This window comes from Megalobrama amblycephala, linkage group LG14 (genome assembly GCF_018812025.1).
Source record: "Megalobrama amblycephala isolate DHTTF-2021 linkage group LG14, ASM1881202v1, whole genome shotgun sequence".
Taxonomy (NCBI): Eukaryota; Metazoa; Chordata; class Actinopteri; order Cypriniformes; family Xenocyprididae; genus Megalobrama; species Megalobrama amblycephala.
Genome location: NC_063057.1, coordinates 8,990,869 through 9,004,965, shown reverse-complemented (window position 1 = coordinate 9,004,965; position 14,097 = coordinate 8,990,869). Strand labels below are relative to the sequence as shown.

The following is a 14,097-nucleotide window of genomic DNA, read 5'->3' as shown; positions in this document are numbered from 1 at the left end:
AACTGCAAAAATGGCAATAATGATATTAAAAATTATTAAATAATGTTTGATTAGTAATAGAAACATTTGCTAATTTAATTATGGAACAAAATGGGTAAATTATTCAAAGAGGCCATCTTACTATAGTGTGAATTGGCCCCTTATTTGGGGTTAGAAGTCCACCCTGGCTAATTTTTTTTTTAGAATGTATAAATGACTTTTGATATAATTCTTATTAATATTTATATCATTTTTAAAGTGTCATTAATGTAAAAATACTATATCAACTATTCTATTTAAAATTGAATTTTGACAATTTATTTGAATAATTGAATGAACCATGTCAGATGACAAAGCAGAATCCCAGTAAAAGAGATTCATCTGAAAGTTAACATTATTTTGTTACTTATATAGACATATGAATATTTACATATTTAAATACGTATATTTTAATTGAAGATATGTCATAATAGCCACACCACGAATGCAAATTTAATGATTTCACTCAACTAACCTATAGGTTTCAATGAAAGCAAAGATCTCTGAAATGATAATGGAGAAATCTGTCTGAAATGTACATGTTGGCTAATTCATGGAAATACTGAATAATAACCCCATTAATTACAAAGAAAAAGATAGCAAGACGTGGTGTGAAGCTGTATATATCATGTATATGTATATTACAATTACTTTCGATTTTACGAGTTACTTTGGGGAGATTTATTATGGAAAAAAAATAATGCGTTAAAATGATTAAAGGGGACCTATTGTGCAAAATTCACTTTTACATGGTTTGAACATAAATGTGTCGACAGTGTGTGTATACAACCACCCTATAATGGTAAAAAATCCAGCCACTCCTCTTTTTTTAATCCCCATAAATTATAAGCAGTGTCTCAGAACAAGCATTTGCAGATTGTAGCTTTTGTGACATCACAAATGCTTAGGCCCCACCCACAACTGCTGATGCACTCTGCCCTATTAGCATAGACCCTGTCCTGAGTGAGCTGTATGAATTATTCAAGAACAGTAAGTGATTTTCTGTCTTTCTTTTGTTTGATTCATATTAACAGCATAGCAGTAGGACTGTATATTATGCTGCTTTCATTTTAATACACAAATCTAATATGCACATGAAATTACTTGATTTTGACATAATCTTGTGTGTATTTGACAGTGTTAGCGCAATAACACGTGAAAGACAACTTAGTTTAATACTCACGGGACACACCATCTGACATCCAGCTTTCTGTTCTTCGGTTGTGTGCACTCAGAAAACAATATCAGAAGTCTAGACTAATATGGCTTTAAAACCCTTGCATATAATGAACTTTCATGATGATGACAAACTGCAATGTCATATGAGCGTGACCATGATAGAGATGATAATCAAAACCTAACAGATGTTTTGTCAGAGTATCCAAGGCACAAGTTATAGTCCATGCCTCGACGGGTCAGGGCTGTTTTGACAGCAAAAGGGGGACCAACACAATGGCTGGTCCTCACCATCCACTTTAATCAGATTTTACAACCTGGACATCCCTGCTCTTCAGTACTGGTGTTGTCAGTCTGAAACACTATGTAGCAGGTTCTGACCAGGGTCTGAGCCTATCTTTATGCAGCTGATTGAGGGGCGGCCCGCTATTGGATTAAGTTAAGTTCCTCAAACGATGGAAGTGAACTGCATCAAAAGGGAACGCTATGGTTCTGGTTCCCTGAGATAAATGGAACGAGCATTGCGTAGCTTGCCGTGTTACTATGCTGTGTTGTGAGTGATGCTAGCCACTCCTCAGTTGAAAGATTCCAAATTAGACAGCATTTCTGCGTGACTTATATGGGCAGTCAACCCTGCCCTTTTTGGCAGGCTGAAATGCCATTTGTAAGTGCAGTGGCACAAACGTAAACCAATCAGGCTTCAGGATTCAGAGAAAACAGGAGTTTTCCCCATAAGTGTCAGCAAAACTGACACAATGCTCATTCCCCTTATCTCAGAGAACCAGGGTTACATGAGTAACCATAACGTTCTTACTCATATTTGAACAGCAATCTACATTTTTATTATTCTGTGGTGAATGTGTTATCCATCTGTTTGTGTTTATGAGGCAAAACATTGATGTTTTTAGTTTACATGCGCTTTTAGTGAAAGTACATAAAAACATACAATTGTAAATCAGTTGTATTACAAGTAAAGCAGTAGAAATTACTACTGAGACCTACACGTGGGTGTAAATGATCCTTGTCTCCCTTGTCCGCCTGTCTTTAAAATAAGTAGTGTTTTGCTGCCGTCTTGTGGATGAGTAACACATTGCTACCTTACACACAGATGCCTATGGTTGTTAATATGCTGTATACTTGCTATAGCGAACGATTTTTCTTACAATAAACATTCTATTAAATTGAGGATTTCTAAAATTAATAACAAAAATAATAAAAGCTCTGCCAGAATGGGCAAAATGGTTGAAAATTGAGCTTAAATTTGTCAGAATTTGTTTTCTAGTCATTTATAAAGATATGTATTCCTGTAAATTAAGTAAAGAAAAATTTTAATATAATAACTTCTACATAATTTATGTCATTTAATAACAAGTTTTTTAATTTTTGAACTTGAATGAATGCTGTCAATACTACATACTGGGGAAATGGAATGAGATTATGCACTTATCTTCTTGCCATGCTGTAGAAAGAATTTACATGATGTTATTTCTTGTGTACATTTCAATTTTAAGGAATGTTCCTTAAGAAATTAGAATTGTTGCATTAGTTTGGATAGCTGGAAACTTCATGTGTTTTAAAGTTTGAATTTTGTTTTCTTCATTCCTAAAGAGTTATAAGTAGTTATCAGTCTCTGTATATCAGCAGGTGTTTAGGTTTGATGCTGTAAATATCCTGGGCTGCTTCCTCTCTTCAATTTTTTGAAGTCTCCTGTATGATGTGTGACTATTTTTACCTCTCGCAGGTGTGTGTGTGTGTGTGTGTGTGTGTGTGTGTGTGTGTGTGTGTGTGTGAGAGAGAGGAATTGGAAGCAAACAGAATAATGAATTAAATATGAAGTATTTTTTCAGGATTCTTTGAAAAGAAAGTTTAAAGTGTTTATTTGAAACAAAATATTTTTTAACATTATAAATGACTTTACTGTCATTTTAAACAATGTGTCCTTGCTGAGTAAAATAAATTTTGTTTCAAATAAAGTCTTACTGACCTCAAATCAAGACGGTTCAAGTTTAAACCACTCATTCACTGTTGTTTCTCTGTATCTCACTTAAACATGTATGCTAAATAAATAAATGAGAATATACTTATGTACATGTTTCTTTAACATATTTGCTTCTGTTTTTTCCCCTTAATTTTTCTCACTGTATTTAAGATATATATAACATGTAGTAGAGAAATCTAAAATGTTATTTTTATTTATCAAGTGTACAGGACAGGGTTTAACCTAAGCCAGGATTAAGCCTTAGTTCAAATAGGATATTTCAGTAGCTTTTATAAACATACACTAGAAAAAAAAAAACATTCCTGGCGTGCATCTTCAGACAAAACAATGACACTGGCATATTTTGAGATATGTTGCTTTCAGTTAAAACAGCTCAAACATGCATTTTAGTCTAGGACTAGCTTAAACCTTGTCTGTGAAACTGGGGGATAGTGTCACATTCTGGACAAGAACCACTAAAGTGTAGACAGGAAGAGACCAGCTTCAACCCTAATCAAACACACCTGAACAAGCTAATCAAGGTCTGAAGGTTGCTAAAAAGCTACAGGAAGTGAGTTTTTATCAGGGTTGAAGCTAAACTGCAGGACTGAGTCTCTTGGGCCGACATTATATATATAGTTTAGGAGAGGGTTTATTTGAAATATGTTATGCCATTTTCTCATAAGTTATGCCATCTTCATTTTCATCGTTATATAGTGTCTGTTTCACTGTTCACTATTTGTGAAATGATGCTATCAAAGCTATATTTTCTATCATTGTAATGGAGGTTCATTTTTTAATTGTTAAAATATACTGTGTTAGTTAGCCTGTAGAAGTATGAATGTGCAAAACAAGGTGCTTTAGCAGAAATGTAGTTCACTGGCTCTATCTGCTGGTCACAAAGTGAACAACAAGCTCATCTTCACTGAAAATTGTGTTTGTTTGTTTTTTGTCACCTGAAAGAAAATACTTTTGTGCAATTAAGTAAATTTCACATTAGTTACAGGAATTATTTTGAGATATAGATAAAATGTTTCACAAAATGATTTTTTCCCCTGCCTGTCAGTATAATAAGGGCTTACTTGTGCGTTGTGTGCTCTTGGTAAACATTTGCTTAAATAGTTTTGTAAAAGAGTATTCTTTTTACAGAATTGAGTTTATTATATGTTACTATCATGCTAACATATGTATACACTAATAGACAGTGTTTAGGACATTCACAGTTAGTTATCAGTGCTTTTATCTCTTCTCTGCAGGTGTTGTGCTTTGATGCAGTAAATAAACTGTAGAGTTTCCTGTCTCCTGTAAGTCAAATATATATATGTGTGTGTGTGTGTGTGTGTGTGTGTGTGTGTGTGTGTGTGTGTGTGTGTGTGTGTGTGTGTGTGTGTGTGTGTGTCTTGATGGGTGGGGAGGAGGAGTTCATCAGCGCTGACAGTTAGATATTTATGGAGAAAGTCATAAAAGCCTCATCTGATTTGTCACTGAAGTTGTTTGATGGTTTCCTCTGTTGTGTCTAATAAGGTAACAGCGAGTGTGATTGGAGGGTGTTGGACCTCTTTCTCTCTCATTAAGGGGTGTGAGAGGATGCCTGTACTTCTGTATCATCAGTGCGGAGAAGCTTGAACTGGATGTTGAGTTAATGAAGCAGAAAGAGATGGAGAGATGCCTGACACTCATTTTACTGACTACAGTTATAAAACTCATCACAGCTGGTAAGTACATTAAAAGATATTATTTTTAGAAATTAAGGTGTCAGACTGTTATTTAATCACTTAAAATTAAACTATACTGTAATAGTATTTTTCCTTTCTTTTTCCTTTCTCTCTGTTTCTCCCATTTATAAAGAGCTTTAGTAAGTTTTACATGATTGTCTTCAAAATAATGTTATTATTTGTTATTTACAGAAACTCTAAAAGGCCATTTATTATTATTGTGTTTTTGCCTTGTTGTCTTGTGATTGCAATAATTTTGCATGTGATACCGACATCGTAAATTTTGTCTCAAAAAAAACAAACAAAACAAAACAAAAAAAAAAAAGAATCATATATTGCTCACCTTTTCTCTGTTTGCAAATTCATCATGTGTCAAACATCATTCTATAATCATGCAGGTATCTCAGTCCCCCAAGCTGGGTGGCAGTAAAATTAATCATATATCTGGAGTTCTGATTTGATAAACATTCATTTGGAAATATTAGTGGCAGACATGTTAGCTTCAGTGAGTCCTATGAACATAAAAAAAACAAGGAAAAAAACAAACAAACAAACAATGTAAATTTAATATAGATATAAACCAGATTTAATAGTTTAAGCTCAATTAACATAATTTGTGGCATAACTTTGTTTACCACAAAAAAGTACTTGTCCTTCCATTATGGAGAAAAAAAAAAAAAAAAAAAAAAAAAAAAAAACATTTACAGTGGAAGAGAATGGGGCCAATCTGTAAACTTTAAAATACTCACCATCTCAATAATATAGAAACAAGACATAAACAATATGTGTGTTAACAGTATTTGAGTATGGAAAAAATTACTAACCTAGTTAGAAGTTTTTACAACTTTGTTTCCATGAAAATGTAATAGTATAAACTCTGTGAAAATGATTTACAAAATTTTAGGATAATTGATTTAAGTACTATTATAAAATTATAAGCTTCACATTTCTGTCTTTAAACCCTCTTTTTTTTAATAAAAAAGAGGGAGAATTGAAGTCTAAATATTCTTTTAAATATTCAGATGTATGTGTCCCATTTTACCAGCTGTTTCACTTTGTAATGATATGAATTAAACTCTCATACCTTCATCTCTCTCATTATTACTGCTTAATATTTAGACGGTGTGAATGTGAGGTTGGTTGGTGGTCACAGTCGCTGTGCTGGTAGAGTGGAGGTTCATCATAGAGGTCAGTGGGGAACAGTGTGTGATGATTTCTGGGATTTGGCTGATGCTGCAGTGGTGTGTAGAGAGCTGGACTGTGGAGAACCTGTAGATGCTCTGGATGATGCTCATTTTGGAACAGGATCAGGACCAATCTGGATGAGTTTTGTCATGTGTACTGGATCAGAATCTACACTGAAGAACTGTGGGTCAGGAGGATGGGGTCAAAGCACCTGTGATCATAATAAAGATGCTGGAGTCATCTGCTCAGGTAAACTGTTTTACATATTCAAATTCATATAATATTATATCCAAAATCATATCCATATTGGCTTCTAATTTTTAAGAAGCTGATTTTAAAATGTTGACTTCAATAATAGATTTCATATTTATATATGTTTTTTTGTGTGTTTTTACATCATTTATTGATTTATAGACTAACAATATGTTATTATTATTATTATTATTATTATTATTTTTATGTACAAATCATTATCTTGAAGCCCCATAAATAAGCCATGCTTTTGTTGATCTATATTGTCTTATTTAGGAGTCAGGCTGGTTGGAGGTTCTCGCTGCTCTGGGAGGTTAGAGATACTTGATGATCAGGCGTGGGTTTCAGTGTGTGCTGCTGCCTTTGACCAGCAGGATGCAGAGGTTGTGTGTAGAGAGCTGGACTGTGGGGCTCCTGTACAGGTGCTGGGAGAAGATGCTTTTGGAAAAGGAGACGCTCAGATGTGGACACAAGAGATTCAGTGCAGAGGAAATGAGTCTCAGATTCACCTCTGTCCAACATCACCATCACATGAAAACAACTGTTCACATGAACACAACATTGGTTTGCAGTGTACTGGTAAGAGTTTAAAGTACAACAAAACACATTCATTTCATTTAACATTTTAAATTTACAATAGCTTTTTCTCTTACATTCACAGACATAATAAATGTGAGGTTGATTGGTGGTCACAGTCGCTGTGCTGGTAGAGTGGAGGTTCTTCATAGAGGTCAGTGGGGAACAGTGTGTGATGCTGGTTGGGATTTGGCTGATGCTGCAGTGGTGTGTAGAGAGCTGGACTGTGGAGAACCTGTAGATGCTCTGGGGGATGTTCATTTTGGACTGGGATCAAAGCTGATTTGGAAGAAAAATGCAATGTGTACTGGCTCAGAGTCTACACTTAAGAATTGTGGATTCATTCAATCAACTGATCCTGATGCGTGTCTTGATAATGTAGCCCAAGTCATTTGTTCAGGTAAGCTAAAACTAAAAATCCAGTCCTAATGTACAAAACAATTGCACTAAAATCAGTCATAATTTAATTTTTCATTACCATTTCCCACCTTATTTTTGACCACACAGACTGTTAAATTAGGCTGTAATAATCATGGACCTTGTTAAAAATAAACTTTAGAAGCTTGTTTCTAACAATATATTTTAATGTAATGCCCTGAAAGGATTCATTCATAGATCTTGTTAACATGAAAATGTGGGCAGATTTTTACATAAACTATAACTGATCATTTTTGTTTTCTATAATATGAGCCCTTTTTGACTGGAAAAGTTTTGTTGACATGTATAATATGTTTTTATAGTAAATATCTTTTATTTCAGAAGATAAAGGAAAAAGTGATTTCTCATTATATGACTGATATATTGATTACTGACTCATTATTGAAGTTTAAACTTCAAATTTTGTTCTTTCCTGTGTTGTTCTTTCAGGAGTCAGGCTGGTTGGAGGTTCTCGCTGCTCTGGGAGGTTAGAGATACTTAATAATCAGACGTGGGTTTCAGTGTGTGCTGCTGCCTTTGACCAGCAGGATGCAGAGGTTGTGTGTAGAGAGCTGGACTGTGGGGCTCCTGTACAGGTGCTGGGAGAAGATGCTTTTGGAAAAGGAGATGCTCAGATGTGGACACAAGAGATTCAGTGCAGAGGAAATGAATCTCAGATTCACCTCTGTCCAACACCACCATCACATAAAAACACCTGTTCACATGAAAATGATGCTGGCTTGGTGTGTGCAGGTTTGAGCATTTTTTTTTTTTTTTTTTTATAAACTGAAATCAAATGTTAATATTCCCAAAATACACTAAATATTCATTAATTTCATTATATTTGGGTAATACTTTTTTTCCCTCATTCTTTCCTTTTATCCATATGCCTTCCTCTTCATTCATTTTATAGACATTATGAGAGTGAGGTTGGTTGGTGGTAACAGTCCTTGTGCTGGTAGAGTGGAGGTTCATCATAGAGGTCAGTGGGGAACAGTGTGTGATCTTTTCTGGGATTTGGCTGATGCTGCAGTGGTGTGTAGAGAGCTGGGCTGTGGAGAACCAGTAGATGCTCTGGGTGATGCTCATTTTGGACCAGGATCAGGACCAATCTGGACAAACCGCATGTTATGTACTGATCAGAATCTACATTGAAGAAATGTGGATCAGTAAATTGGGGTGTTTATGACTGTGATCATACAAAAGATGCAGGAGTCATCTGCTCAGGTAAATTGCTCCAAATCCTGACCTATTTTATATCACTGATAACCAACTGCTTCAAAGGGATAGTTCACCAAATATGAAAACTCAGGCATCATTTACTTTGTGTCTTTTTAAACCTACATGACATTGTTTTGTGGAGCACAACATTTATATATTTATTTCTTATTTTACTTTCATTATATTGAAAACACCAGGATAGTCTGTAAAATCCCCTTATGTTATATGAAAGAATGAAAGATGAGTTTGGATTGACATTAGATTAAGTAATTTGATTATTTCACTCCTTTCACATTAATTTACATTTACATTTACATTTAGTCATTTAGCAGACGCTTTTATCCAAAGCGACTTACAAATGAGAATAGTAGAATCAATCAAATCAAAATGAGAACAACAGTAGTTTACATAAGTGCTGAGTGAAGTCACAGTTATGACAGTAAAGTGCTCGTAGCAAGGAATTTTTTTTTTTTTTTTTTTTTTTTTTTAAATCACAATACACAAATAGATGGAAGGAACATAGAAATCAAGGTAAGTGCTACTATTACTGGGTCATGTGCTGGCGAAAAAGATACGTCTTTAGCATTTTTTTTTTTTTGAAAATGGCTAAAGATTCAGCTGCTCGGATAGAGCGTGGTAGGTCATTCCACCAGCCAGGAACAGACCCGGAAAAGGTCCGTGAGAGTGATTTTGTGCCCCTTTGTGATGGTACCACAATGCGCCGTTCACTTGCAGAACGCAAGTTTCTGGAGGGCGCATAAGTCTGAAGTAGTGAGTTAAGATATAGCGGTGCAGAGCCAGCGGTCGCTCTGTAGGCAAACATCAGAGCATTAATAAGTGATGCTTTGTGGTAGACCAATAATAATTCAGTGGCGTAACTTTGTTTTAAAAAGTGGGTGGGACAGGAATGTGTATGTGCCATTAGTCCCGAGAGTATGTATATTAGTTAATAAATACGAGGATCTGAAGTTGATATCAGATGGACGGGTGGCGGCATTTTCGTTTAGCATGCAAGAGATTCTGGGTTGTAACCCCAACCATGTATGATTCTTTTTTTTTTTTTTTTTCTCATTAAAACCAAAGATGTTCATTAAGATTGTATATCAAGAGCAGGGATACGTTTATGTGTAGCTATTTTGTTTTGTGATTTCAACCTAACAAATAGAGAGTCTCTGCAACAGAGCGATAGATTGAAGCGCTCGTCCGGCTTAGTGTGCACGAGCGCCAAGAGAACACTGTTGCGCCTCTGATAGCAGCGACAACGAGCACTCAACATTTAAAAAACAACACATTCCAGCGCCAGATCGCCTCGGGACATGTCCCACCCGTCCCACCCGTAAATTACGCCTATCCCAGACAGCAACATAGTGTCGGCCCACATCTGGTCCATGTGTAATCCACATTTACCAGATGTGGGCCGGATCTGGGCCACACTACGTTGCTGTCTGGGATGCAATAATTACACCGCTAACAAACTAATTACAGCTAATTACATAGCTAACAAACAAAACTGGAAAGTTTCTTATCTCTTGCTACTTCAGGTGTCAGGCTTATTGGAAACTCCAGCTGCTCGGGGAGAATTGAAGTTCTTGATGATCAGACATGGATGTCAGTGTGTGACGCTGCCTTTGACCAGCAGGATGCAGAGGTTGTGTGTAGAGAGCTGGACTGTGGGGCTCCTGTACAGGTGCTGGGAGTAGATGCTTTTGGAAAAGGAGACGCTCAGATGTGGACACAAGAGATTCAGTGCAGAGGAAATGAGTCTCAGATTCAACTCTGTTCAACATCCTCACACAAAACCAGCTGTTCACATGATAACTACCAGAGGCTGTTCTGTGCTGGTGAGTAAAAATAATATGATAGTAATATACCTTTTACTCATAGGGTGCATCTCAGTCAGCTCTCTAGTTCAGAAGTCAGAAGACTGATCAGGTCACCAGCCATTTTAAGGGCTGTCTCAGTCACCAATCCTTTGAGTGCACTGGAATGTTCGCTGCCTAGAAATCCCACAATGCACTCCAAAAACCAGATGCTCACTATGTTCCCTTAATGGAAATTCTTAAGCGCAAAACAAATCGCATGAACCAACACAATATCAACAAAATATTAATATGACATGCAATAGAAGATTTGAAAAGTCAAACCATTGAAATGTTACATATATATATATAACAGCCATCAAAGTATATTTCATGACATACTTTAAACAGCATAAAATACAGAAAGATATTGGTCCTGTGTGTTGTTAATAAACACCAGGGGTGACAACACAAGCACCAAGTCATGTCACCAGAAATTGAGTAATCAGTGTCCGAATGTTTAGTGAGCCAGTGCTTTACCATTGCCCAAATTTGTGTACACAATGTACTGAAATGTGAATTAGTATGAAGATCCACGCATAGTCTATCTGTATTTTTCTGTCACTTAGATAAAAAGAATGTGAGGTTGGTTGGTGGTCACAGTCGCTGTGCTGGTAGAGTGGAGGTTCATCATAGAGGTCAGTGGGGAACAGTGTGTGGTTCTGGTTGGGATTTGGCTGATGCTGCAGTGGTGTGTAGAGAGCTGGACTGTGGAGAACCTGTAGATGCTCTGGGTGATGCTCATTTTGGACCAGGATCAGGACCAATGTTGATGGGTGGTACATTTTGTGCTGGATCAGAGTCTACACTGAAGAACTGTGGGTCAGAAGGATGGGGTAAACATGCATGTACTTACAATTCTGATGCTGGTGTCATCTGTTCGGGTGAGTAATTTAACTGATTGTCCATGAATTTGAACATAAATAATATTTGGTTTGTAAAACTGTAAATGTTTATGGTTATTGTATGTAACTATCAAGCATTTGTTTTTGTCTACTGTGCTCTGTCATTCATGTAATATGAACAGGTCATAAAGCTTCCAGACTCGTTAATGGATCTCATCTCTGCTCTGGGAGGTTAGAGATACTTGATGATCAGACGTGGGTTTCAGTGTGTGCTGCTGCCTTTGACCAGCAGGATGCAGAGGTTGTGTGTCGAGAGCTGGACTGTGGGGCTCCTGTACAGGTGCTGGGAGAAGATGCTTTTGGAAAAGGAGACGCTCAGATGTGGACACAAGAGATTCAGTGCAGAGGAAATGAGTCTTATATTTCATTTTGCTCAATATCATCATCACATAAACACAACTGCACCAGTGACAATAATGTGGGCCTGATCTGTTCTGGTAAATTATAAATATTCAGTGTCTCTTCATTTGTATTTTATACAGTATGTCGTCTCTGTCAGTTGCATTATACTTATTTTAACTTCTCTGTCCTTTATTCAGGTTACACAGAGGCCAAACTGATGAATGGTTCAGACTCTTGTTCTGGAAGGGTGGAGCTTCGGTTCCTCAATAAGTGGGGCACAGTGTGTGATGCATGCTGGGATATGAGAGCTGCCAGTGTCCTCTGTAGACAGCTGAATTGTGGGATTGCTGTGTCTGTTGTGGGATCAGACTGGTTTGGCGAAGGAAGTGATGAAATCTGGGCTGATGTGTTTGATTGTGACGGAAAAGAAAAAAAACTCTCAGAATGTTCCATCTCTTCATGGAGTCGAGCTGAATGTTCTCATAGACGAGATGTTGGAGTTGTCTGCTCTGGTAAACTTGTTTGACATTATACTGAAAAACTCTCTATATAACATATAAGCCATTTTTTATAATGTTGTAGCACAATTCTTGTTTTAGTAATAAAATGATAAATTAAAAATAAAGATCTTCCCTCCAGGCTCCTCTCTGGCTGTTCATGACGGTCTGGTGCGGTTGTCTGGAGAGAGACAGTGTGAGGGGGAGGTGGAAGTTTCCATCCATCAGGTCTGGAGGAGAGTTCTGCTGGACTCCTGGAGTCTCACTGAATCCTCTGTGGTCTGTAGACAGCTGGGCTGTGGCTCTGTGCTGAACTTCTCCGGCTCCTCTTCATCCAGTCCTGAACACAGTCATGAGTGTGTGACGGGCTTCCAGTGCTCTGGGAGTGAAGCTCATCTGGGGAACTGCAGCTCTCCACAAACTCTCAACTGCAGCTCCACACAACAGCTGTCAATCACCTGCCTTGGTGAGAAGAGCAACATCTGGGCAGATTCTTCAGATGTTAGTGATCACTAATGTGTTTCTCTTTCTCTGAATATCAGGTCGTGGGTCCATCAGGCTGGTGGGTTCTGGGGGAGACTGTGCAGGGAGGCTGGAGGTTTTTCACAGCGGCTCATGGGGGACAGTGTGTGATGACTCCTGGGATATTAAAGATGCCCATGTGGTGTGCAGACAGCTGCAGTGTGGAGTGGCCCTCAGTAACCAGCAGGTACCAGCCTGGTTTGGTCCTGGTTCTGGACCCATATGGCTGGATGAGGTGGAGTGTGAGGGGAATGAGACATCCCTGTGGAGCTGCTCTTCTCCAGGCTGGGGAAAACATGACTGTCAACACAAGGAGGATGTAGGAGTCGTGTGCTCAGGTAAACAGTACTCAGTTGTGAAAAAGAATGTTATTCAGTAACATTTAAAATTTAAAATATATACACATCGACATCGAGTGGTTGAAATGAATCAGGTTGGATGAGAGCTGATATAGTACGTGTTCATGTTTTTCATCTAGAGTTTAAAGAGATCAGGTTAACTAAGGGCTGTGAAGGGAATGTGGAGGTTTTCTACAATGGATCCTGGGGTAATGTGTGCTGGAACCAGATGGACAGAGACACAGTGAGTCTGATCTGTCAAGAGCTGAACTGTGGAAGATCTGGAGTTTTTTCCAGTTCTATACCAAGACTGGAATCAGCTCGTAACTGGTTGGATGAAGTGAAATGTCGACCACATGATTCAAATCTGTGGCAGTGTCCATCTTCACCCTGGGGACAGAATAACTTTGGTGAAGATGAAGTGACCAAAATCACCTGTTTGGGTAAGACTGGTTTATTGTCCATTTCCATTTTCCATCTCTAAAAATATAACTAATCTGTAAACATTACTGAGGATATACAGTATATAGCCTATATATATGTAATGTAATACAATGTAATATATAATGTAATACAAACTGACTCGTTTGTATTACATTGCAAAGAGCTCCATTATTGCTGCACCACAGTAGAAAACGAAACCATATCCATACCGGCCGGCTCAGCATTAAAATGCAATGGTTAAACAAACAGCTTGGCCGATGGAAAAGCGGCTTCACCAGTCTTGGGAAACTCGAAGGCTGTTAAAGTGCTCGCGCCTGATTTCTGTTGATATGCGCACTTCATTGTTGTTCATACTGGTTAAATGTTACAGGACACTAATAAAAGAAACTAGGTATAATGGCGTGTGTAATAGTGTAGTAGTGGTGTCCCATTTCTTAGGGGAATATTTTCACCCCTACACCTTGCCACTCTGTATCAAGGGGCAAGGGGAAGGGTGAAGGGTTAGGCGAAGGGTTATAAAATAGAATTGGAATTGGGCCCAAGTTCTCTTTCATACTTGAATGGACAAAAACACACAAAATTATGCCAAAATGCCTAATTAACCTGCTGATGTCTGTCATTAATGTTAATCAAAGAACAAAAGAAAAAGAGG

The 14,097-nt window shown here is 37.5% G+C and overlaps 2 protein-coding genes across 2 annotated transcripts; both read left to right on the top strand.

The window, feature by feature from the left end:
• Nucleotides 1-4,575: 4,575 nt before the first annotated feature.
• On the top strand, nt 4,576-12,307 carry LOC125245582 (deleted in malignant brain tumors 1 protein-like). Its single transcript, XM_048156245.1, has 9 exons — nt 4,576-4,609; nt 6,007-6,321; nt 6,601-6,903; nt 6,986-7,300; nt 7,768-8,070; nt 8,231-8,246; nt 10,983-11,281; nt 11,425-11,739; nt 11,842-12,307. The coding sequence occupies exons 1-9, from the start codon at nt 4,576-4,578 to the stop codon at nt 12,168-12,170; spliced, it is 2,229 nt and encodes a 742-aa protein (XP_048012202.1). The 3' UTR covers nt 12,171-12,307.
• Nucleotides 12,265-13,500, top strand: LOC125245580 (antigen WC1.1-like; the record flags this gene model as incomplete). Its single annotated transcript, XM_048156239.1, has 3 exons — nt 12,265-12,607; nt 12,684-13,001; nt 13,142-13,500. Coding segments are annotated over 3 exons (1,005 nt in total), but the record flags the coding sequence as incomplete, so codon positions are not given.
• Nucleotides 13,501-14,097: the final 597 nt, after the last annotated feature.